The sequence below is a fragment of the Natator depressus genome, chromosome 5 (genome assembly GCF_965152275.1).
Source record: "Natator depressus isolate rNatDep1 chromosome 5, rNatDep2.hap1, whole genome shotgun sequence".
In the NCBI taxonomy this organism is placed as follows: domain Eukaryota; kingdom Metazoa; phylum Chordata; order Testudines; family Cheloniidae; genus Natator; species Natator depressus.
In genome coordinates, this window is record NC_134238.1 from 58,876,496 (window position 1) to 58,903,875 (window position 27,380).

The following is a 27,380-nucleotide window of genomic DNA, read 5'->3' on the forward strand; positions in this document are numbered from 1 at the left end:
CCAAACTGCACTGGGAGGATTCTCCAAATCAAGTTATCCATCACTCAGCCAATAACCTACACACAAATCTGAAAGTTATTTATTCTGGGGACGAGAACATTGCTGACTCACAGGGAGGAAAAGAGGATGTAGGAGAGCAGAATAGGAGGAAGGAGGTAAATGAATCAAAGGAAGTTTAATTTTTTTTTAATTATATATGCAATTCCCCCCCACCCCCATTTTTTTTTTGGACTGTTCATCAGCCCCATGATCTTTGCTTGTTGGTAATTTTCCTTTTCTCTCATTTCTCTCACCTATTTTGTAGGGTTTTCCTGTTTCACTTGAAGGGAGTGGGAAGCTGCAGTGCAGCAGCATCTTTGTTGCTGGCAGACAGCTTCAAAAATTCTGAGTACACAAGTCAGCCAGAGCAGAGGTATAATAATAATAGTTAATCAGAGCAGGGAGATTTGCATACTCAGAATATGTTTATTGATAAATAACTGTACAGTTAGTATGCAAATTCCTGCACTCTGATTCACTAATAATGTTATCAGCCAATCTGAGCACAGGGATTGATATACTGTATGTTACTGAGAAATAACTGTAGAGTGATTATGCAAATCAGACACCCAAAACTCGAGTACAGGGAATTATGTAATTGGTAAAAATTCTGAATGGCTAAGACAACTGCATTGCAATACAATATTTGTGATTTTACATATCTTTTTCATGTCTCCTTTCCCTCTTTTCCTTTTCAAACTAAATAATCCCAAGCCTTTAGACTGCACAATATATTTTTGTCAAACATACTGTAACATTTATAACTATGCCTTTTATGAGATAAAGTAATTTGAACAAAAGACCCTTTCCAAAACAGTCCACCATCTTCTACATGTGCAGCTGTCTCTCTGACCATTCACATTTCTGGCAGTTAATAGAGTAATCATGGACCTAGGTAAATCAAAACTAATTCTGATTGGCAAAACTTTTACAAATGGAATCTATTCATGTGAAACAAATAATGATCATTCTAAGATTGTTTTACTGATTATAGGAGATTTTCTAAATATTTTAAAAACCAACAATTTCTCTTGATATTAATATATCTACAACATTAAAAAACTCATAATGGAAATCATGCAAAAGTGTTATTTTTCTATTTCCTAAAGTACTTGAAGTATGTGTTGCTTTCCAGTTCTTTCAATCTGTTTATGTGCTGTAATGAGAAACAGACATTTTTGAACCATGCTATTGCAAGAAAAATAGACTTCTGGCCAAGAAAAATGCAGATTTCCCACCACAGGAAACAATGAATCTAACAAACTTCAACACATTTAGGTAAAACAACAACTTAGTATTTTCATTAACAGTTTTCATTTCAGAACAAAGCTAGGCTGCAAAGTCTCTGTTACACAATTTATATCTGTTACATGAATTAAACTAAATAGAATGGCTTCACCGTATATTTTTCTTCTTGACATTTTTGTCACTAACTTATTATATGCAGCCTGAATTATTTAAATAAAAGATATATTCAAGATGCTCAAAGCTATTTGATTTTTTATAATAAAAAAACAGATATGTTCTCAGGGTATGCATTTTAAATGAACTCAGAGTGCTTATTTAACTTGTATTGTAAAGTTTTTATGAAATATGTCTTATTACAGGATCTTGGCCTCTTCAAATTAGTTGTGTTGTAAGTAATTGTCAATAGCTTCTAAAATAATTATCCAAATTAAAAATAGACACAAACTAAACTCCCCAATATGTATATCTGTCAATTTCTGTTTCAATAAAGGGTACTGAATCCAAAAACATAGGTTTTTTTGTTAGTTCAGATTTAGTTCTGGATCTGAACTTTGCAGCTCAGGCCCATCTCTAATACATTTTCATTTTTTTCATAGATCCAGGTGACAAATGATACAGCTTTTAAACTTAAGGAACGCCAAAATAACTTTAAGACACAAGTATTTTAGTTAAGAATTGAACTCTGTGACTCCATCATGTCCACTGATTTGTTAAGTTACATTCCTTTTTGTTGAGATAAGTCAGGATCGCATTTTAGCAATAGAATGCCTATTGTTGAAGATTCAGAACACAAATGAGGATAGAGATCAATAGATACTACAATTCTTCTAATGCAGTGCGACTTTTTAAAAACTCAAAACATCCAACCACATACCAGATTAATAAATAGCTTGGTTATATTTTAAGTCAGCACAAATGTACACATCTTAAAGGCAGGAAATTTAGTTCACAGGATATTAGTACAAAAGGGTTCAGCGAAAAAGGATTCTTATATAGTATAAGATTATCAGGACTAGACTATCACACTGTGACTGTGCTGGTCTCTAGCTAATCTGACAATATTTGTCGGTGCATTGTTTCAAATCAATAACTAATTAACAAAGTACAAAAGATGTTGCACTGTTTCTGAAGCTCCTTGTTGAAAATGACTTTTGGTTGCACATGGGCAGAAAGGTCGCTTTTATGACATCTTCACAAGTCTTTCAACATCTTGCCACTGTCAGATTAAATTACTTTTAGCAATTAATTGTCATAAGTTAAAACAGAAGCACATTTGTTACAGCAGGTTGTCATAATGACATGGTGAGTAGTTGTTCTGATATGAATTTCTTCCACTGACCCTCTGTCATATCTTAATTTTTTTGGTTGACCTAACTGGAAGATTGGGAGCAAATCTTCTAACTCAAGCAGCACAGGCTAAACCTTGGGGGTCTTTCTGGGATTACATACTGCAGAATAATTGAAAGGAAATTCCATAGATACCTAGAAAACCAGCAGTTAACATTTTTTTAAAGTATATTTAATCCAGGAAGTGTACATGAGTGAAAAAAGTTAAAAAACCCTCAAATATTAGAACTCCACAATGACATAGCTAGCATTATTGTCAAAAAACAAAGATTTCACTCATCCCATTTTTATAATATAATATAATCCCATTAACCAACTCTGTTTATTTCATATGTGCCTTAACATAGAAGTTTAAACAGATTTAACATCTGGAAACAACACACATTCAAAATGATGCTGGTTTTTTTTTGTGAGGTTTAGATTCTACTTTACTAAGAAACTATTCTACCCTCCAAGTCCATTTTATTGCACTTCTCTTTATTATAATGGGTGCAAATTGTCACTACCATAGCTAATATCCAGCTAGTATTTCTTTACAAAGATCTATGTTTATATATATAACTTGGCCATAACAATTTGCACCAGGCTAAAATTTAATAAACAAAATCCCAATAAAAGAATATATTTATTTAATAAATGTTAAAACATATTCCAACCCTCTGATGGGGCTTTACTATTCCAGCACTTTACTAGGACCTCTCGGAAGAGTTCCAGTTCACTCAAGCCACACAATAGTGATATGACCCCTGTGGTAGGACACTATTTTAGAAGAGGCTATGGTTTAGATTATCCCATCTGTTCACATAACACAATGGGTCTATCCTTGTTACACCTTCAGTAATTTGGAAAAAGCTGCTGTTCTGGTGACTGGCAAAGGTAAGATGTATATTGCATTAAAGGTTTTCCCCCCCCTTTACTGTGCATTCATATATTATGTAGGATTAACAACTTCTCTTTATCAGAAGTACGAATCCTTTAGGCCCGCATCTGTAATGGTTAACTTTAATCCTCTCTAATATGGATTAGTAGTTGTGCCTGTTGACATCAGGAACGGGGTGATGATTCAAGGCCTTCTAAACCTGTATACAGACTTTGGAGATAAGGAGGAGAACACACAACTCCTGCAGAGTTGAAGACCAGTCCAAACAAAAGGCAATAATAAGGACTTGCGCCCATTGGAAGGCAGTGTCTGTATATAAAGACTAGTGGTTACTCTGGGAACGGTGTTCTACTTCAGAGCAACAGGCATGGTAGCCTATAGTCTGGCAATACTGCATGGACTTTGGTGCCCTTTCAGAGGGCTTGGATTTGAGGTTAAGGCACTGGACTGGGACTGAGAACTGGATTAAATTTTTTGCTCTACTACCCCACTGCTAATGTGGAGAAGTACCTTATTCTTGAACGCTCAGTTTGAGAAAGGGGATCTCCAACTGGCCCTCATGTGTCTGTGCCTCAGTTTCCCACCTATGAAATGGGGATGGCCCCTTTCTGCCTCATGAGGATATCGGTCAGGATAAATTAATTAATGTTTGGCAAATACTCAAATATGAAGGAGATGGATTTAGACGATAGAGTAAGGTGTCTGAATCAGTCAGCAGGAGACCTGATAATATTTAAGCTATAAGGTCTTCAACTGCTGTTCATTAATATGTTAATAAAGTTGCAGCCCATTTTCTTCCAACATGTCTAACTTCATTCAGTAGGCAAATGGCCACTTTCGATGGAACAGGATGCTTTTTTGTACTCCTGGAACTGAAAAACTGTTCTGAAGTTTAAAAGAAAAGTTTAGGGACTTAAACTAACAATGTGGACTAGAGCCTTTTTGCTGGAGAAGTAATGGGGAAGAGGGAGAAAGGGGCATATGGACACTATTTGTACCCTGGAGTACAACTTAAAGCACGGTATGCTAAACTATATTCCAGGACTTTTACTGTCCTGTAGAGTTTTCCCATGGTGAGTTAGCACATGGCAATCAGGTGTGCTGTAAATTCACACCCCGGTTGGCTGCACACTACTTCACATTGTAGACAAGCCCTTTATCCCTGAGTGTAATGGAGAAAACCAGCCATGATGTCACTATAAGGCCAGGTATTCAGGGGGGAAATTCACCCCGTGCAGAGAGTCCACACAAGAACTGTATGCCACTTACACACTGCTTTGAAGATTTAAACAGGAGTTCCACGGCACATAGGCTTGTGATTTTAGCTAAGCTTTGTAACTGAAGTATCATCAAACAACCAGTTAAAAAAATCATTCTTAAAACATATATTGTGAAAGTTCCTTGGACTTCATGCAGGACTGGCATGGGTATAGCCTCTGAAAGAGAGCAATTTTAAAACACATTGGGAGCTCCACAATAGCCCTGCTGGTTGATCCTGCTAAGGCAATGCACTAAATCTGAGCCATCTCCATGCCATAAGCTCTTCCCTGACCACTTTTTGGGATACAGGCCCCCTAGAGCTATTCCAGAAGAGATAGGGTGGCAGCTACTTTCTGCTACTGCAGCCTCCCTTGTGAGCATCTGGCAGAGCTGAATTTAGCTCAGTCGCTATATCTGTGTGTAGCTAGGGAGACAAAGTTTGCTGAAAAGAATATTTCATATGGCAAGGTACTATGTTCTCTGTTAGATCACACTAACACAGCAGCAGTTGAAGCCTATGACAGCTTTATTCCTCAATGTGACTGTCTAGCAATCCCCACTATTAATATAATAAAATTGTATAATCATTTGTAAAAGGCTTCAGTGCTGAAGTGCATATGCTAGTGTACATCAGAATAAAAATAATTTAAAAATATTAAAAGATCATCCTCTAAAAGCTTAACAAAAGCAGTCCTTGGGGCAGTTCAGGAAAGGAAAGGGAACAGACCAGGTAAAAGGATGCAATGAACATAGAGACAGTCAACCTTTAAAGAACTTTAAGAGGTCTTTCTAAAAGTGGGCTCAAATGGTCTGAGTAGGTTCCATGCATAAAAAGATTCATCATAGCAAAAGTTGAATTGCCCACGTAATACACGATAGTGAATGGTGAATGGTGTCTGACAGCAGGCCAAGATTCAAAGAGGAGATCTCAAATATAGCTAAGCCCTTTGCCACTAAAAGCTTTAAAAAAAAAAAAAAATCAACCCACCCCTTTCTAGCCAGACAGTGTAAATAACACAGAAATGAATGATAGGAGTAACTTCTATCACCAAACATATTTATTTTGCTAGCAAAAGAGAAATCCTTCTAAGAAGGAATTACAGTAACTAAGTTTCACAGGGGACACTCTGCAAGACGGAATAAATAAGAGAACAGATTTATCATGGGATAAGTAAGGCCACAGGCCAGGCTAATTACAGAATTTGAAACATAGCTTTCTATGGTAAAAGAGTGGTCGAATAAACACCAACATTCTTTATTTACATGACTCACTAACTTCAAAAGACTGCCCACAGTAAACACGAATATGAAGAGAAAGAAATATCTTTATAATAGCAGCCTAGGCCTAGCAGCAAGGCTTCTGTTTTTCCAGGGTTGAAGACAAGGTAGCTCTGCCACATCCAGGGCCGGCTCCAGGCACCTGCGAACCAAGTGGGTGCCTGGGGCAGCAGATGTAAAGGGGTGGCAGGAGGTCGGGCTCTGGGATGGCAATCCGCCCTCGGCGGCGGCGGGAATTTGGCGGCTCTTCTTCGGTCGCTGGCAGCAATATGGCAGCCGCAGCATCACTCCGCTTCCAGCGAGGTTTTTTGTTTTGTTTTTTTGCCGCTTGGGGTGGCAAAAATGCTGGAACCTGCCCTGGCTACATCCAAATAGCAATGTCTTCCAGACCTTTCTCTAGAGTACAGACTGAACTTGCATTGTCCATGAGACTAGAGATATACAATTGTATATCAACACAGAGAGCAGGAGCAAATGAGAGATACCAAGGGCAGGCAGCAATGCAGGCCAAAGAAAAACCAGTATGAGGCACATACAGTTGGCTTCCTGCCTTTTCCTTGGAATTCACTCCACTGGTTCCCTCTTCTCCATCACAAACACAAACTACTCATCTTTGTTTTTAAATCCTTCTGCCAATACCAAATTAAAAAATGCTAGGGCCCTGTGCACTATGGCAATTGGGGACCCCCTCACCTTTCCTGTTCTCTGGGGACTGAGAGGCTTCAGGGGAGTCAGTCCTGCCCCAGGGCAGTGAAAAGCCCAAGGGGGGGCGGGAGTGTGTGTGTGTGTGTGTGTGCGCGCACGAGTTGCTGTCCCTGGGGAGTCGAAAGCCCAGGAGAGGGGGGACTGGAGACCAAGCCCACCCTGCAGTGACTCCTCTCCTGTTGGGCTGGCCCAGCTCCCCGCTTTGGTCTGTTGGCTCTAGCCACAGCATGCAGGAGTGCCCCCCACAATGCCATGCCTCCTTCTTGGCCCTGGGGTGTGTGCGTACATATGTATGTTCTCTCCCCCCCACAGTGCATATTGGTTAATCTGGGCCTGCCCTTTGCCCTACTCGTCATCTTTTATATACTGCTGAGACATTGACCACACAGTTCCATGAAGTCAATGGTGCTAGTCTATTTGTTAAGTTTTCAACAAACACCTTCATGCTTTCTGCCTAGACACATCTCATGCATTTAAGGAGCTTCCTGTAAACATCCGCACAGCCACCTCATTGCGCACCTTCAAATCCCTCCTTAAAACTTCTTTCTATGAAATGCCTACAAAAAATTCACCAATGGTTAGGCAGCTGGTATGCTGTGACCGTTGCTTCTCACGCTGACCAGTTTTGTCTCATCACCTTGTGCTGCCACCTGTTCATTGTACCCTTTTGTTCTCTCATGTCTTATACTTATATTGTAAATGCATGGGGCAAGAACTGGTTTTGTTATGGGTTTGTACAGTGCCTAGCACAATGGGTCCCTAGTCTATGATTAGGGCCCCTAGGCATTATTGCACTATAAAAAATCCCCTCCAAGTCATGGAGTTTTACTGGCTTCTGGAGCTGCTGAAACATACTGGGGCAGGGTTGCCTTTGAACCCTAGCAACTCCCTTGCATATCTTCTGCATGACTGCCCCTTGTCTTTCTTGGGCTCTAGTACATGACTGGATACACTGAGGCCAAAGTCTATGGGAAAGGAGGAAATTGTTAGCCAGGGTTTCAAAGGAGGTTCAGAATCATCAGAAATGGGGACTTTGGTTAATTAGGAGATGGTACGGCCATTTGCAGATCCTGCAGATTGCTATAGTCCTGTCTGAAAGCTCTCTCTTCTGCATTCCCTCCTTCTTGCCTCCTTCCACAATCTGGCGTGCTCTCAACCCCAGTTCCAGACCTCCAAGTGCTTAATAAATCATTATAACAAAATATGTAATCCATTTTGCTTTTGTTTTCATATTATACCAATATCTGATCAAAAATAGTTTCAAACATTTTAGAGCAACACAAAATATTTTGACACTGTGCAAAAACAGAAGTTTTAAAATATGCTTTTTGGAAGACGACACTACCCTATTCAGTTCCTAACTCAAGAGAGAGACATTTAAAGCTAAAGTATTATATTAATACAACTTTGTGATCTGTAGAGTTACAGCTTAAGAATTTAGAGCAGCATTTTGATTAATCAATTCAATTACAATATAAAATTTTGACACAGTGTTTGAACATATTGCAAAATAGTTCAGCATATTCTGACACCAAATGGAGAGCCACTGCTGTTTATGCTATGTCAACTAGAGAAGCAACTGGGCTCCACTCTATCTTGATGCATAATCCCCACCTCTAACTGATAGTTTAATTGTCCAGATAGATATCACTAACAGAAGCACCACCACATATATTTGACAAAAGCTTTAATAGCAGAGTCCTTCCACACTTCTTGAGCAACCTATTTAGTATATCTGCACTTTTACCAATGGTACCAAGCATTCCCAAACTTGTGATGAATACTGTTTTTTTTCCTGTAAAACCTATAAACTATTAGAAGTCCCAGCTATTTTGTGAGGAAGTAGAGCTGCATTAGCTCACTCAGTAGTTTCATTCCCAGCAGTGCCATCTATTGGAAAACTCACTAAAATAATTTAATCTCAGAAAATTCAAGCGTTTGAGTATAAAGAAAATATATTTCAGTCTGGATTGATAAAAAGTCTACATTGCAAGAAATGACCAAGGAATATAACCACACAGAAAAAGAGAGAGCATTACATGTTAAAATTGAAGTTTTAGAGAAGTATGGTTGCAAGACATTCCTCCAGTTTAGAAAGAGAAGTTGCTACTGATTCCTCCCACTTTAAGGGACATGAAACATTGTGGATCCAATCCAGATTTTTTTTTTTTGAACGAAAGAAAAAAACAGGGACGCTGAGGATTATGTAGTGGGAGAGGCCTGGAAAGACTTAGTTTGTTTAAACCCTGAATTATTTCATTTTGTTGGAGATCAATATTGCCGCACAGAAAAAATGTAGAATGATTAACTATTCAGGAAACCACCCGCACTGATTAGTTAATTGCCATAGTGCTATATGTTAAATTACACATGTAGCCTTTGGCTGTCCTGTTTTGTCCAGGTGATGCAGTGGTGTTGACACAGTAATTTATAATACCCACTGGTCCAGAATCATGTGATATAATTTTAGTCATGATAATGCAGCAGCGCATCAGAAAACTGCCTATTCTACTTGGGTTTTAAGAAGACATAGTGGGAGTGAACTGACAGGAGTTTCACTGGGGTTATATTGAATGTAAACTAACTGATTACCATTTCTGTCAGAGGAGCTTCAAAAAACTGTATGATGGGGGGCCTATGAAAGTGATGCAATCACTAGCAACAACAATTGAATAGGTAGACATTTTAAATTAAAACAGGAACAAAGAAGCCTTAAATTTTCCCTTGGTAGACTCCAGGCCTCTGTTTAGTGTTGTTCCTTGTATGCTTAACAAGGAATGCAAGCTAAAAAGTGGAGAAAAAGACCTCAGAGCAAATATGAATATCTGCAGCTGGTCTAAAACACAGTTATACATCTCTTGAGAGAATAGGTAGATGAGAGCATATCAGCCTTGTGCTCTGCAGACTGCCCTGTCTCCCCATTCATTACCAGATCCAATTTAAATTCCTCATCTTCAAGGCCTCAATGGGCAAGGGCCAGACTACCTTTAAAACTGCTTCTTTCTCCACACAACATCAAGAATACTAAGATCCACAAGACAAAGAAGTTGACAGTACCCAGGCCAAAGCTCTGCCACTGAGGACAAGGTATTTATGGTGAAGGGTGACCAGCTATGGAATTCACTAAGGCAGGGTCAGAATTGAGTTCATGTCTTTTTTTCCTTCAGAGCTCAATGTAACACATAGGTCTTTTACAAAGGCCTTTCTCCTCAACAGAGGGAGCAATAAGCACTGACAAGTTAAATCTCTTTCTGAAGGAGACCAAAGATTTTAAAAAAAGTTGAATGATGAGAACCTCCAAAGTTAATTAGTAAGGATTACACAATAAAAAAAATTAGAAGGGATATAAACCCTTATGATTCAAGTTATAAGCCAGCCTCTAACTGAAAATGTTAGGAAGAATCTTTCCCTCTTGGCAGGTGATTCTATAATTGCCCACTTCAGGGTTTCCTGCACTTCCCTCTTATGCATTTGATAATGTCCACTGTTGCATCCTGGTTACTGGACTGGATGGACCACTGGTCTGACCTGTTACGACAATTCCTATGCTCCAAAAGCTGAAATTTGTTTTCAAATGAAATGTGCCTTTTTCAATTTTGCACTTTGTTCTCTGTGGTACATTTTATGAAAATGGGAATGGAGGGTTGTTGACATCCTGGAATTTACTGTAGCATGTGCACCAGTTCTCAGGAAACTTGCATGCATTCTTTTCTTACCACTGAACAAATGCTGTCATCCTCCAGATGCCAAGGACACAGTCCTGATACCTACTATCCAGCCTCTCTAATTTTTTTAAATAAATGAATATTTGATTAGAAAGCGTGATTTTTCAGCATCTCTAAGAAATATGGGTATATTTATTTCCCCAAAATCCATTTCTATATCTCAATCCTTCAATTTAAAACAATTCTTCTGGCATGACAGATGAACAGTGTTTACCTCTGGAGACTGATTCCAGTAAATCAGACCCCCTATCAAAGTTTTTCACAGCAGAGTAAATTCAGATTAAAACTGTTTTCCTCAGATATTTAGATTATTTCTTGTGATTTAGAACTGCTGAATTTTAAGTGCCGATCACCAAACGTCAGAAGTTCACAACACAGCACTATAAGGCCAAAAGTAATTTTCATTAATGACGACTACTGGGTGGTTCAACTAAAAAAACGTGGTGAAAGTGTGAAGGATTTACGGATGACCGTTTAAAATTTTTGATAATGGGATAGCCCATTTTTCTACAGATCAGTTCAGATTTGACCCTATTTGGAACTAGATTATGCCCTAGGCATCAGAAGGTGCACTTGGGGACCAGCAGACAGGGTTGCACAGCAGCTGGAGCCTTCAGGAAACATCCTAACCAACAAAATTCCTTGTGGGTGCTCCCAGATAGAGCATACCCCCTGATTTGTTGCACCAACCTTGTAAAGCATGTACAGCATATGCTCTTGTGCTCCTTGCTAAACCCAGGTGCCTTGTATAGTCCAAAAATCACTGAACTGACCTTTGCCTCAGAACTCATTATTTTCAAAAGCACCCTGTCCAGAATAGAAAAAGAGCAAAAAGACAAATGGCAGGACTCTCCTCTGAGGTACCTGGACAATAAGATTACAATTTTAGTTTTTAATGTGGATGGCCATTAGGGAGTCCATCACTTCCGTCAGAATATAAAGAACACTTAACTACCGATAATTCTTCTTTACCAGTGGATCTTGTATCTGGCTGTGGCTCAGATAATCCACTATAAAGTTTAACGATCCTGCAATCTGAATGTCTGAAAGTTGAGGAGATTTCTCTAGGTCCAGAAGAAGGTATCTGAGACCTATGTTGCTCCTGCTCCTTGATCTGCTTCCTCCCAGTTGTATATATAGGCAAATTACAGTCACACTATTCATTTGATCTCTAGCCAGGTATTTTCAAAGTCCCAATCAACATAGTATCTAGGCCTCTCACAGCTTTCCCAACAGGTGATGGACAAAGTGGCAGAAAGAAATTCAAACTGCTATGGTCTCCAAGTGACCTCCCTTGGATCCATCAACACTGCAACACATGGTGGCCAAAAGACACATTCCCCATCTTGTCAGATTTGTGTCTATTAATGTCGCCATCCCAGAGAGATGTTGAGGATGAACTGTGGCAAATCTTTTCAACCTACAGTTTAAGTGAAAAAAGACTTGAAGATGTTGGTTTACTTCCTGGTGCACGAGGTAGTTCCACTCCTGAGACAACCTATGGCTCAAAAGCCAGAGTAAAAACTAGCCCAGAGATCCACTTCTATGCAAGCTGTCATTATCCTAGTGCCCGAAGACACTATGACCATACTATGACTGAGATCAATTATACAAATGTGCAGCTTCACTATTTCTGGTTCATACCTATGAATTTAAAATCTCACTTTCAAGTAGATCAGTTCTTTAGAGGGAAAGTGGGAGATTTTTTGACCCATCTCACGTACACCCAAAGGCAACTGAAGGCTGCTTACTTCAAGGTCCACATCCCTACCTGATTTCACCCAGATTAATCAACTGATAAGTTACAAATAGATAAGAGATCATTTTTCTAGATGGCAGGGGACAGGACACCATTACTTTGCTGAAGTGCAAAGAGCTATGACCCAGACTAACAAGAACCCTAAATTGCCAGCGACTTCTCAGTGGAAAGAATCCCCACAGGAGCAATTTTAAACTGTTGAAGACTGAACAGAAGGACTGAGGTTTTGGGTTCTGCAGGTATTGTCCTGGCTGGAGTTACTGAGCCCCATTCATAGACCAAAGTTGAACTGCTTTTGCTATCTTATTTAAAACCATATTTTACAAGAATTGTGCACATTGCAAGCACAAGTGGCACAGTACAACACCCTGCTCATGGTCCCTAGCATGGGGGGGATATGTTGGAATGTCTCTGCACCCCAGCCATCTCCAAATACCAAAAGACCTTTCAGGACTACAGGCAGCCAGGTACAACTTAGAGGAGGTCTGAGGATGCTTTAATTTACATCAGGATCCAAGATGGCCCTGGAATTGAGGAATTAGGGGTTGTAGAAAGGTGCTCTCTCTCGGATCCTATGGTGAGTATAGCTTGGCCTAACCAAAGAATCAGACCCAAAGACAGCCAAGTCACTATTGCAAATATAGACTAGCGTTATGACTCAAAGTAAAGTGGGCAACAGGTTGCTAACTTCTCATGAGACAAGTTATATTAAGCAGCTCTAGATTGTTATGGTTAACTGGTTCCCAGCTGAGAAAGTTTGAGCAGAAAGTTCAAGTTTATTGTAGGGGTGGATGTTTCTTTGTGACCTCCTACTTAGTTTTTTTTTTTGGCCAGATTTTCCAACTCCACAACAATCTGAGTATCAAAATACATAGACGTATGTGTATGTTTGTGTTTGGGGTGTGGGGAAAGTGAAAAGTTATTATTCTTGTTTTGGATATCAATTGAAAGGATATTACCATTTTGATTCTATTGGATAAATGATAAAGAATACCTGTAGGGAACAATCTGCACTGGCAGAGGGATGGACTAATGACCTAAGAGGCCTTTTCAGTCTGTAACTTCTATGGCTCTATAATCAAAGATTGGCACTATCTGAACGTAAGAAGTTTGAATAATTTTATTCACCTTTGTCTTGAATGAGTGGGTCTGCTTTCTGCTGAGCCAGTTTTCTTTATGACTGGCGCACTAAGTCCCCAGTTTTACTTAGCCTGAATCTTGAGGGAAAGGAAGGATGACTTGAATGACCTATAAGAGTAGATGATTTTTTTAGAACAACAGGAGTACTGTCGAACTCATGGTGGGAGTAGAGATGCAAGCTGATTTTTCCTTTGGAAGCTCATACAGCTTGCCTCATATTTTAGGAGCCTGATCTAACAATACATGGTTTGCCAGTATCATGAAATGAAGTGTTTGATAGCCAGGAAAGCTGGATGGCCCTGATTTATTCCTCTTCTTTGATTAGCTGCACTTGTGAAATGCAGAACAAAAGAAAAGGTACTGCAGAATAAGGAGTTAGTATCACTCTCCAAGAGATGCAAAATCTTCCTCCTGTGATAATTTGCTTTTCTGATCTCCCTCTTGCTCCGGGAAAAGAGGACCAATGCAACTATTCTAGATTAGTAGATGCAAGACACACTGTAGGAATGAGCCCGTACTATACCAATATTTATTAAAAAGCATAATTTCAATAGATATGGAATGTGCAAAAGCAGCCAATTTATATATGATTCAATACTATTACATTTTTAAAATATACATAATTTGATTAAGTATTTATTTAATGTATTTATAAACTTGGTATCTACAGAATGAACTACTATGAACTTTTTTAGTTACACAGAAGTTATTGTAGGATTCTGAAAGCTATCTGTGTCTGTGCACGCACATACTTTTTCTCTTCTTTTAAACTCTTAAGGTCTAACGTTCCTAAATGGTTGACTAAGGACAAAGACACTTCAACAGTTTATACTCCGCTTCTTCCTAATCCTTTCACTGAGAGGCTTTGCTGTCCCGTAGAAGTAGCAGACGGTTCACTGAAGTGGAGGGGAATATTTGGGCTTTAAAATTTCAATACAGTATCACTAATCTAATTTGTTTTAAAAATACGCCGCCCCTCCCCCAAAATCACACACTTTTACATGGAGTAAAAACCACTAAAAATAAGCATTTATAAAAGAGGAATGATAGGCGATCTGGGCCTTAGCTCTGCCACAGACTTCTGTGAGCTTGGCCAAGTCACTTGACCTCTCAGGAGTTGATTGCCTGAGCTTGCATGTAACTGTCTCTCTTCTGCTGGGATAAAGTTAGTTTTGCACTGAGCATTAGATGTTCTCCACTTATAACTGTTGTCCATTACTGCACGGCAATAATATATCTTTTCCTATAATTTTTAAAGACACCAGGTTTTTGGCTTACTCATTCTGGCAGATAGTGTTTCAGGCCACATAAGTGAATGGTGTTTCTTGCTTTTTATACCTGATAAAGACTGGGAGGCAGAGGGACTCAGACCCCGATCTAGGGAGGGATAGCTTGGTGGTTTGAGCATTGGCCTGCTAAACCCAGGGTTGAGAGTTCAATCCTTGAGGGGGCCATTTAGGGATTGGGGCAAAAAATTGGGGATTGGTCCTGCTTTGAGCAGGGGGTTGGACTAGATGACCTCCTGAGGTCCCTTCCAACCCTGATATTCTATGATTCTAGGAAAGCAGTTAAGCATCTGTGCAACTTTAGGCTCTGTGATGAAAGATACATTATTGACTTTCATAGGTCTAATTCATATGCCTAAAGCTACACACATAATTACGTGCTCACTGGATCAGGGCCTTCCTTCCTTCCACAGAGAAGAAATTAATATAGCCAGTAGGGACTGATGAGAGTTTGTTCACAAAAGGGCCCAATTCCTCAGTAAAAGATTTTGGCCATTTAAATATCAGTATTCACAAGCACCTATGTCTTTGTGGCTGGTGGGATGTTGTGCCATTCTTACAGAACAATGAGCAGCAATAGCATGCCCTTTCCCAATTACCTGCAAGGGTTTCCTGCCTGCTGGCATTCATTTGTAGTGATTGAAGTGTTTACTTTATATTAATAAAGTTGCTGTCTTTTTACCACTTTTATTCTAAATATTGGTATATATTATTTTATTTGTCCAGGCCCATGGAAAAAAATCAGTTTGCTTAAATTTACCAAACACATACATTACTTCCTTTGGTAATATAGTTTGACTGATTATGAAATATTTGTCAGTTTAAACTCTTTAAGAAAAGGAGAAAAACACTAAATAATGAATAAAGAATAAGCTACATCAAAGCATCATTTAATTGATGGATCATTAATACAGAATACTACTACAAATTGTAATATTGTTGTGAAAGGTATGTATGTGCATCATGTGTCCTATAATAATGTTTTATGATCCATGGCAGCATACGTACTTATGTCGGGTATGATATTTAGCATGGGCCGACTACGGATTTACATTTATGAGTGTCTTTTAACACAGAACAGTCACTTTCAGTGTAGAAATCTGCAGGGAATGGGAGATGGAGGAAATGATAATGTTACATTTAAGCCTATATTCCATTTGCATAGGTAAAGGCTGTGCTAGGGGCCAACACATTCTGAGTTTAGCTCAGCAATTAACGAAAGCGGGGGTACTAAGATTCTGGGGGAAGCATTAGCCAATATGTACAGCAGCAGCCTCTGGTGGTCTAAGAAAAATACTAGTTCTATACGCAGGGGGTGGAAATATGTTTTTTAAATGTATGTACGTACATATTTAGCTATTTGACTCAATTTTCAATCCAACACATTAAAAAACAGATGCTTTTAAAAAATGATCTGTTGGCAATATGCTTGTTAAAATCTGATCAGTAAGAATATTAAAATTCACTATGCATTAATTAACACATTATATGAAAGTAAAATGTCTTTGTTTCATCATTTTACAAAGTATTAGAGTCAATGCTGATCAGGGAGTTTTTGCTTTGGTTTCTGTTGCTGAAAAAGAAACTAAATTTATAGGATTATTACTAAATTGATGACATTTTCTGTCTTCACTCTTGAATTCAGTTGGCAGATGTTTTCAAGAACAAAAAATTCTGTCTTATTACAAAACATATTAAGCAGGTTTTCCTGCCATAATGTCTGACATGATGTTTATTGCCCAGACCAAATCAATCCCCTTAACAAGCTATAATGTATGCCAGCAAGTACATTATTTCATAGTTAAGGAAACTTACTGCATGAAACAATAAGTACTTTGATCTCTAATGCTCTACTCTTAATGTAGTGCACAATCTGCTGGTTAGTCATTCTATCTGTATTCAGCTGGTAAGTAAAATATTTTATACTTTTAAATGTTAATCTTAAATGTTTAGGTCTCTGCTTTTACTTATACCCGTGTATCTTGCACATTTACATTATTTGAAATAAAAATTAGAAAATACTTGAAGGAAATGTTCATTTTAAAAAGAAGTGGGGAAAGAGACTAGCTCAAATAACAAAGTTAATTTTTTTCCAAATCTTAGAAATACTGATTATGTAAATTAAATCATCCACTCAGAGACAGCTTTAATTTGTTCAATCAACACTTATTCATCAGGCCACTGTAGGTCTAAGCCAGTGGTTTTCAACCTGTGGCCCGCAGACCCCTGGGGGTCCACAAAAGGTTATCACCACCATAGAATAGTAGTTTTCAACCTGTGGTCCACAGTGCATCCCAAGACTGTGTTTAATATTTCAGAAGGGGTACACACCTCCATTTGAAATTTTTTAGGGGTCCACAAATGAAAAAAGGTTGAAAGCCACTGGTCTAAGTGACCCAGAGATCATAACTGAAGTTGTCTATTCCCAATAACTAACAGTTCATCAATTCTGCCAATGCATTTGGCATAAACAAATTTTCCTTCAACAATAGATAGGTCTCTTTTCTTTTTACACCTGTTTGTACTTCAGTAAACTTATTTACCATGGCTACTGTGAGAAAATCTTATTTCTTTACTAATCTTGGATCTCCCCTCTCTCTGTGACAGTTTACCCACTGGCAAAATAGATATAACAATGCTTACCTGCCTTACACGGGTGATATAAGGCTTAATTAAGGTTTGTAAAAATGTTTTGGTATGTACTGTAGAAGTACTTCACCACTCTATAGTCTTTTAGAGGTCCCCAAATCCCATAGAATAAACGGTGCTCTTTATTGCTAATGATCGTTCAGTTTTCTTTCGAGGCTGGTAGGCAAGTGAATTGAAATTGTTTGTCTAGGCATTTAACAATCCAAACCTCATTTCACAAGACTCTGCACTGGTGTCTATTGATGAAAATGTGAAGTAACCTTTCAGATTTCAGAGCCAACACCATCAGGTGACATTTGCATTCTTTTGGCCTATCCTGCTCCCAGTGAATTCAGTAGGCACAGAACTGGGCCCACAATGTACACTGCACATGAAGACTTCTGCTGTTACTTTCCATGCTAAAAAAAAAAGGGAATTTCAGTACTCAACTTTGAAATAAGTCTTCATTGGATAAAGAGAACAGTGCAAAAACTTGCATTTTACATATTCTTAGGGCTTCATGAAACCACTATGTGTGTTCTATTAGGTACAATAGCCACAAGTAGAAAGATACCATAGACAGGAAAGAAAATGTGAAAGGACCACTGTCATTAAAAACTAATGTTAGTCCTAATACCAGAACTGGATTGCTGGGGTAAGGCTTGAGAACTGGCCTAACCAGTGTATGCTGCCTTTTCATGAATAAGGCTGCCTCTCTCAAAGGCTGGGATTGGCTGGTCGGCAGATTGGTACAGTTCATAAAAAGCAGTGCCCTTCTGGTCAATTTCCACGTACATCTGTAAAGGTTCTTATTGTTTCTACACTCAGGAAAAGAGTTTATTTCCTGAAAAGGTATACTTTTTTACGTTTGTTAATGATTCTCCCAAGCCAAGTGTATGAAATTTTTAACTAGGCAGTAAAGCTATAAATCAATGTTATGTTAAAAATTAAAATTATTCTAACACCTATTTTGTTGCATGTTTCTCTATTTCACACCAGAATGGCATGCAAATTCTTACTGTTTTAACCGTACTGTGGCATTTCTGACATGTTTTAATGTTGAATAAAAATGCTAACTTTCCTAAAAAGGGCCTTGAAAATTGCATGACTCTGTCTAGAATGCATAATGCACAGTATGTATATGAAGGAGAATGTGTCAAAGTGCAAATAATATTGTTTGTGCCCCCTGCAGAATTAGAAATCCTTGGGTAGCACTGTTATAACGATCCCATGCTGCTAGCATTACAAAGTGCAAAGGTTCACTGAGTAAGAAAAGAGCAAGGGACAGAGTTTCCTCATTACACCATTCTTGAACTATTCTAGCTTAAATATTTATTAAGATATTAATAACTCTCTCCCTTTATCTGCCTTCAGAAGCTTAGCGGAAATACAATGGACGGCTGCTCATATGAAAACAATACATTATAGGGTAAAACTGCTACCACACAAGATGAACACCAGTATTCTGCACAATACATTATTAATTCAGCAGGTAATATATTAAAAATTATTAGGCTATAACTACTGCCTCCCAAGTATAAGAACACAACATAATGCTGTAAATACATGCACGACATGTTGTGTAGCTAATATGTTACCAAAGCTGTATTAGGTGTTTCTTATGTATACATCTACTTATAAAACATTTTACAAAGTCTTCTTTAAATCAGTGTTTGTAACACATAATATGTTCTTTTGGGGCTTATTTGAAGTTCCTCTTTGAAAACAGAAAGCAATATTTGCAGCTCTTCCAAAACTTCCCATTCAATGCATGACAAAAAAATACTAATACAAGAGTCACTCACTTTAAATGAACTCTTTAAGACATAAGTGAGTAGTGTGTCTATATTTTTTTTAAAAAAATAACCATTATTAATGTAAATACGTATACTAAATATAAAATACTTCAGCACAAGATTTAGTATTTAGTAAGGGCAAATTAAACTAAAGTAAACTTACTCTAATATACAACTGCAGAGTTTCTTTTTCTTTTTGCGGGTTCCGATACTTTTCGTAGAAGTCACGTCGCTTCTTTGTTTCTTTTTGGATTTTATCTTTTCTTTCTCTCTTTTCTGCAGGTTCATCTGAGCTATCAGAGGACAGCTGTACTTGGGCTTTTGTCTTTTCCACTTCAATATAGTTCTCATTGGGATTCAGTACTATTACTCCATAGCCTTCCTGTTTCAGAAAAGACAAAATAAAAGATTAACAGAAGGATTTAATCCTGGAAATTGCTCTCAATTTATTTTATTGTTCTTCATAAAATATATTCTAGTGATTTCATATTGGACAAAAGCATATTATTTAATAATAATATTTTAAGAAACTTGAAGCGTTTCATTTCTGTAACTAAGGAGAAATATATTGATATGTGTTTCTGTGTGTGGATACATATATCTCTATATCTATATTCACATGACCTGCCTGTTTCACCTTTTAAAAACAATTTTCAAAATGTGTTGGTATTAGCTTTATATTCATAACTACATGTTATTTTATATGATTTTAATCAGAAAGCTACTAGAACTAAAAAACAAAACATTATTATAAAAACACTACATAATGGCTAACAAAGTGTACGTCCAGCTAATAAAACTTTTACAATAGAATGGATATCTTTCAAATAAAATCTCTGGAAACTATTCAGCACAGCTTAAAATAGTAACAACCTTTTGTCTAGGTGACCACCAGCATACGATGCACAAACTGATAGTGACAGTAACCATGAATCAATATCAACACTGATTCAGCTATACCGCTTACAAGTCAACTCTGTTAGGGTAGAATGACTTAAGTACCACTTTAAAACTGCACTGAAACTTCTTTGGGATTAAGTTATGTATTGTATTCTGCAAACCCAGAGAAAAACTATGCTGTGTATGATATTATGATTTTAAACATCTGTGCTATATTTTTGTGCCTCAAGAAATGGAACTGTTGAAGAATACACTCATTTATATAAGAGAAATAAATTCTCAATGAAACAGCTATTTGTTTTTATGTAATGTAAAAATAGGTTTAAAATACTGACAATCAATGAAATATAGTAACATTTCTGTGAATAAAAGTATTTTAAAAGGGGGGAGGGAAGAGAAAAGGACAAACAGTTAACAGAATGGGCTCCAATTAAACATAAAACACTCTTAAATTAAAAAAACTCTATAATAATAAATACATATTTTGTATTAATTAGCTATCAAAACAACATTATTTCTGCCTTTTTAGTTAAACTTTCATTTTACATTCAGGCCAAGTGAGAAGATCAAACAAGTCTACATACCTAGCTGACCAAAGTAAACCAAATCTACACCAACAAAAGATACTTTATTTGGTCTTGCTTTATTCTAATCTGTATAGCTATTCAAAAATCTTGTAACGCATTGTGATCACTGTCAGGTAGACAGATTGTCACTTGGTGATTTTCTACAGTTGGACACACTCGACTAGTTATTAAAATCACATTTGAAGGAAGTTCCTATCCCTCTTCCTTGTGCCTGTACAACTTTTCACGCCCTTCTCAAATTTCTGCTATAACTTCTCCTCCCACCAAAATTAAGTTAAAGGACACTGCTGCACTCTGCTAAACAGGGTGAAATAGAGGCATTCAGTACACTGTCTCTGGTGTAAGGAACATAGTCAAAAAAGGTCACCATAGGCCAAAGAGAAAATTGCCTCCTCACTAGATTCTGTACCATAAGTAAGTGGTCTCCTGTCATGTTTCTCCCCTGCCCTCTCTTCTGAGTGAATTGAACTTAAAAAAAAAAACCAAAACAAACCTGCAGAAAAATCAACAAAAATCACACCACCATGAAGCTTTGAAATGCAGCTATCCCATAACTGGATATTATAATAATAAATAAATTACAACAACATTATTATTATTATTATTATGACTAGAAAAAAGGAATACTGTATTATTATTAAATACATTTTTCAACTTTTAAAAATGAATTTAAGTTTATAAATCTATAACAAACACACCACAAAACAGAGTAGAGCTTTAGTAAACCTATGTAAAAATATTAGTGAATTAGGAGAGTTGTATGAAAGTACACTTTTTGTGCTATGCTAAATGGTAGGAAGAAATGATGAAGTTTTCAAAACAAACTACATGAAGTACTTTGGTGATTGTAGCCTGCAGTGTAGAATGCTTTAGTTTGTTGTCCATCTTCTTGATCTGTTCATTTTGAGTGCAGACATTCTGTGTATTGATTCTTTTTGCTTTCTATACAAAGCCAAATGCAAAATTCATGTATTCATTGTGGTTTTATAAGTGTTACTGAAATTTGAAACTCTATGTCCACTAAAATCTGGCCACAAAACAGACACATAAATCTTCAAAGAAGCAGAATTTGTCTAAGTTATTGATTATGTAACTGAAAATTACATGAGTCATTTGTCCAATTTTATGAGGACACAATGTCAATTTTTCACAGAGACATCAAGAGATGAAAAATGATTCCATTTTTAAATTCACTACTACATAAATCAATTAAAGGATTTTTATCAATTAGATTTTAAACAGCATAACATGTCTCCCTTTACATTTTTAACTTTTTATTTTTTTTCTTTTTCAAACAGCCTTTTCCTTGGAGCAACATTACAATAATTAAGTCTGAGCATAATCTGCCAAACAAGTCTCAACACTTACTGTTATAAAAAGATTTTAATATTGTTTTATCAGAAGTTACATGTTTTCATTCCGTGTTTTCTATTTTTCTTTCCTAATCACTTCAACCCAACTTGTAAGACATAAACAATGGCATCAACAAGAGACTATGAGCTAACATAATATACTGACTCATATGAAACAATATGGATATACATTGTAGCATCTATAACTGCACCAGAATTTAACCTCTATCAGGCTATACTACTCCGTACAAACCTATTTCATCAAAAATGAATCCTCATCTTTAAGTAAAAGACCTCCCTCATGCTGCTGACCTATGAAAACAATGTGTTTCTTAGGATCCATCAATGTCTGGAAAAATTATATAATAAGTAGCACACATATGCACTATCAAACTTCATAAAGATATGCACTTATTAAAATTTACAACAAAAAAGTGCAATCAGAAAATTATAAGTAGAGACAAAGAGCTAAATGGTCCACTAACTTGTAAATATCCGTGGGGATACACAAGGTGACGTCAATGCAGAATTGAACAAACAGAAGTTCATGTAGTTTAAAAAACTGAAAATATTCTTTATCAACTACTACTAATAATCAGTAGAGTTTATCACAAATCATTAATATGGCTAACAAAAATGGACAACTACTATTTAAAATTATATTCTATAAAAAGCCTGTTCAGAAGTGTAACCCGCTTTCACTGTAATATCAATAGAGAGGCAAACACTAATCTCGCTTTCAGCCTAGATGCATATGTAGTGTTATTAAAAAATTTGACATGATGAAGTCTTTCATTAAATACATACATGTTTCTAGGAAAATTTCTTAAGGCTGTTCATTTGTAAAAAGTTAGATATGTTATTCATGTGTATAACGTCGAAGTAGCTTTTTTCTATATATCTCCTGTGTTCAAATGGAGAAACTACTCTGCTGTTGAAGTTATTTTACACTACAAAGTTATACTTTGTAAACTGCCATATTTTAAGCATTTGTAATTAGATTGGTATAATTTTTTTCTGTCTCAAAACAGAATAATCCCCACAGTTCTTCAACTGATTGTTACAAAATAATCCTAATGTACTACCATATCTGAGAGAAGAAATGTGTGTTTTAGTTAATTAACTCCAAGTTTGTTTACATAGTACATCTGTTACTAGATGTGATAATCAAGACAGATATTGATAAAAGTAAACTTCATCCTTTAGTTCAATGGATGTAATTGTAGTTTCTCTATCAGAGTAAAGTAGGTAGGCTTAAATTGCCAGCATCGTAATAGGTATTTCCCCAAATACTATTGCTTCAGAAAGGTAAGTTAAGAACTCATAGTCCACACAACTAACTGCTCCCTGAGGTTTAAGAATTGTAAAAGAGCACTGCATGCAAGCTCTAGTTTCAAGTCTATAAATAGAGTGACAAATATATAATAGCTCACTTATCTTTTATCCAACAGATGATTGCTAATGGGAAAGCAGACAGGTGTTGGAAAGCACAAAAAATCATAAATAAGAAAGCTTGGCAATAAAAGTCATATAGATACAGAAGTTCACTAGTCACTAAAATACAGCAGTATGAAATAGGATGATACTTTTGTCCTTTATTGGAACTTTACACAAGATGTTTGAAACTGAAGTTATATCCAAGTTAATTTACCCTGTTAGTCAGCAATAGTAAGGTCAAAGCCAATCTAAAATATTTGAGCTAAATTCTGAATCTTTTCAAACCTCTTGTGGCTGACTAAATGAATAATGAGCTGAAAGCATTCAGCCCTGCATATTAATCCACCAAAATGGGATGCCATATGTGACCAGAGAGGTCAGGGGCTAGAGTGGAATCCCTTGACCTGTGTAACTATCTTTTTGGCCTGTAAGTAAGGATCTATAAGAGATCATTTTCCTAAGCTTTATCAATCTGATTTTTCAAGTTCAGAATTCTATTTAGACTGTTTGCAACAAGATCAGAGCTAATCCTCAAGGGAAATGCAACTCAAAGTGTTTAGGTCTGTAAACTAAATCTGCCCATGGTTAAAATGGACATAGCAATGTCCATTCATCTTTTTGAAAGATGTATGTTCTGTTTATTTCCCATCTTTTTCATGAGAAGGGTACATATATGTCACTGTTACAACATCCTAGGTGCAACAGTGGGATGAGGTCATGACAACCAATCAGAAGTCACTAGTGAAGCGTTAAAGTAAACATAGCTGTTGGAGATGCAGCTCAGCTTGAAAAATGCCCCCTCCATTATTTGAGTAATTTTCTCAAGACGTGACCTGAGACTGAAAAGCCTGAAATGTCAGTTGACTCCGTTTTGTGTTTCGACCCAATGTGCATTTTGGCAACTGCACCCTGCTAACACTTTGTAATATTTTCATCCCAGCTACACCTCAACTCTTAGCTCCCTGGATTCCAGGGCTGTGTCCAAGTGTCTAAAAATGCCGTGGTACTGCCAAACATACATTGTCCCAGTAAGTTCCCAACTTAAAATACCTCATCAAGTTAGGCAGGAAAAGAAAACATGCCACAAAAAGTTTTTAGAGGACCACCTGTTGTCTATTATTTTTACATAGCACTTACTCATAAATCATAACACAGGGTAATTAATCAAGCTGTCAAAGAGAAGGTCAAAGGTTATGTGGGAGAGTCAGAAGGTCATGCATGGGCTGATAGAGGTCAGGGTCACACCGCATTCCTCATTATCAAGTTGGGATGAGAGACGGCCCAAGCAAACAAAAGTGAAAGCAGATGGAGGAGTGAGTGGATAAAAAAAAGAAAATTTCACAAACAAAAAGAAAAGTGAAAGAAGAATGTCAGCTGCCTTCAAATAAAGAGGAGAATAGAACAGAAATACACTGAGATGTTCTCAAAATGTTTCAAACAACATAAAGAAACTACAGTTTGATTATTTAAATACACTTAATATTACTTTCTCTGATCGATCTTCTTCCATGTACCAAGCAATATTACTGGGTTCTGTAATATTTGGTTTGATTCTGTTACACAGCTTGAAGTTAGTATTTTCAAGGTGAATTAGACAAAAGTACACGATTATCTGATGAAGGTTGATTCATGTATAAAATTACTTCTAAATGCTAGTTTTCTTCTTTCAAAATGCTTATGGATACAACAAATTGATGTTCAATAAAAAGTTATAACTTGTTTGAAAGATATGTTAGAACTTTACTTTTCATACACACAAATACAAAACCAAAACATCATAAAAGTCCCTTTGGATGACACAAGAGTTATAAAATATTCTATCATTACACTGACCTGAATTAGATGCAGAATACTGTGCAAAATTAGCTGTCACCCTTTCCTCAAAATCTTTGTTAATCTCATTTTGAATGTTTGCAGCTTTATCAACACATGCATCAATGTCAGCTCCTTGGTTACTGAACCGCTGTACTTGGAAGAAGATATAATTAAAATGTTTTGGCACAGAAAAGGTGAAATTGCATCTTCCCCTGTTCCCTGAGGAGTCTGTAAAACATGTAGGCTATATTGACAAACACATACCCTTGTCTAGAGCCCTGTCATCCCAGGTCACCCAACTGCTATTTATTTCAAAACATTCACTTTACACTTACCCATAGTCACCTGCTGTGTTACTAACTTTTAATGGATATTAGAACTATAAACAATAAACCTTAAATTTCTTTTTGTGATACTGCCTTCTAAATCTTCATTGTATTTGGTCCATACCTAGTTGCATCAAGAATTGTATTCATCTTATTTTACCATACACTACCTTTATTGTAGTAAGTATACATCATTCAGTTCATGTTTTCCTTTGTTATTTGCTAACCTGGTGTTAATGCAACTATATGAGACAAATCAATAATATCACAATGTTCAAGATTAAAAACCCGATAGTTATTGTATTTTGAGTCTACTTTTGAAAAGTTTTACACCTCTCATTCTCAGAACACACATGACTTATAAGGTAGGTAACTCTAGAAGCAATATTTTGTAGTTTGCTTCTATCCATAATCAGTGACCCAAATGCCTCTATTTGTAAGCACTGTCACCCTAACTATTGTACGATGTGCACTCCAAAACAACAAAATTGGACTACCAAGGCCTTTTCTATATATTTTGAGTGTTTTATTCTTCTGAACACCCACAAACTTCATGCAGATCTACTGTGTGCACCACTCCTAATATGGAGTTTCAGTGCCTTTTCAATCACTGCCTCATTTCACCATATTTTAGAGTATACAATTAATTTCCAATGGAAAGTAAAACAGCTGAGAAATTTCCAAATTTCTACAACACATGCTTAAATCCATGTGAATTAATCTAAAATAATTATTTCCTTGATCAAACACTGTTTCTTATAGAACTGTCCTCAGTCACGTCAACATCCCATAAATATGAAATTTGGACTCTGTGGAAGCTGAATGGGACAGAATTCAGCCCAACAACGCCGAGACAGGTTGTAATGCTGCAATACAAACATTCCACACTCACTATTGCATGCTGGAATAATACTTGCTCCCCCCTCCCTACTCCCTATATGCGAACCTGCGGTTCTCTGAATTCATGTAGTTACTCCCTTGGCTAGGCCCCCACAACCCTCTCCATGCCATCTTATTTGGATCTGTTGTGTGTTCCCTCTGTGCGAGGAGCCTATATTTCACAGGCCCTATGCCCTCCTCCATGCAACTATTTCCCTTTCTCCTTTCCATAAAGATTATAGGACTTCAGTGGAGAGCAAGATCTTGCATAAGACCTCTGTGCAGCTGTGAATTTCACCTTGAGAGAACTACCTCCATCAAGATTTTAATGGAAAGGGTACATAGTACTTAGCACTTTACATTTTCAAAGCAATACATAACAAACAGAACAGTAACTAATCCGCACAAGATACAGATGAGTATTGAGTATCACTAGATCTATTTTACAGACAGGGAAACTAAACTAGGGAGGTTAAGTGACTTTCTGAAAGTTACACAAAAAGTAGTAGCAGAGCTGAGATTAAAATGCAAGAGTTTCTGGATCCTTCCTAACTACCTAAGGTATTTTGAAGGTGCGCATCACTTTACAGTCTGAGTTCTCATGTCCAAATTCAGTTTATCAAACATTCTGCCTCCTTCACCAAAATATCAGAGCATGTCTTTCTGACTTCCTGCTGCATACATACTATTACACAAGCTGTATATACATATACATACATACATATAGCTATTACAGCTTTAATATTCTGGTTTTTGAAAAACAGTGGTGCAGCACAAGAAGCTATAATTAGATTTATCCTAGTAAGATATACCTCATTGCCTCCCCTACTGTAATAGTGTAAAACATTTTCTAAAGGCAGCTTTTTTGTGAACTGTTCAACAAAACTTTTTGGTGAGCTTAGAGGTAAGTCTGGGTTTATAACATATTTCGTTTGTAGACGGGAAATCTGAGTTAGCAGGTCCTCTTGGTTCACCTTTTATCTGAAAGCATTT

At 37.0% G+C, this 27,380-nt stretch overlaps 1 protein-coding gene across 1 annotated transcript in view; it reads right to left on the reverse strand.

The window, feature by feature from the left end:
- ARB2A (ARB2 cotranscriptional regulator A) overlaps window positions 1-27,380 on the reverse strand; it is a 313,359-nt gene that overhangs the window by 149,950 nt on the left and 136,029 nt on the right. The window contains exon 6 of the mRNA XM_074952851.1: window positions 19,255-19,473. Coding sequence (XP_074808952.1) covers window positions 19,255-19,473 — 219 coding nt within the window. The remainder of the gene's footprint in view (window positions 1-19,254; window positions 19,474-27,380) is intronic.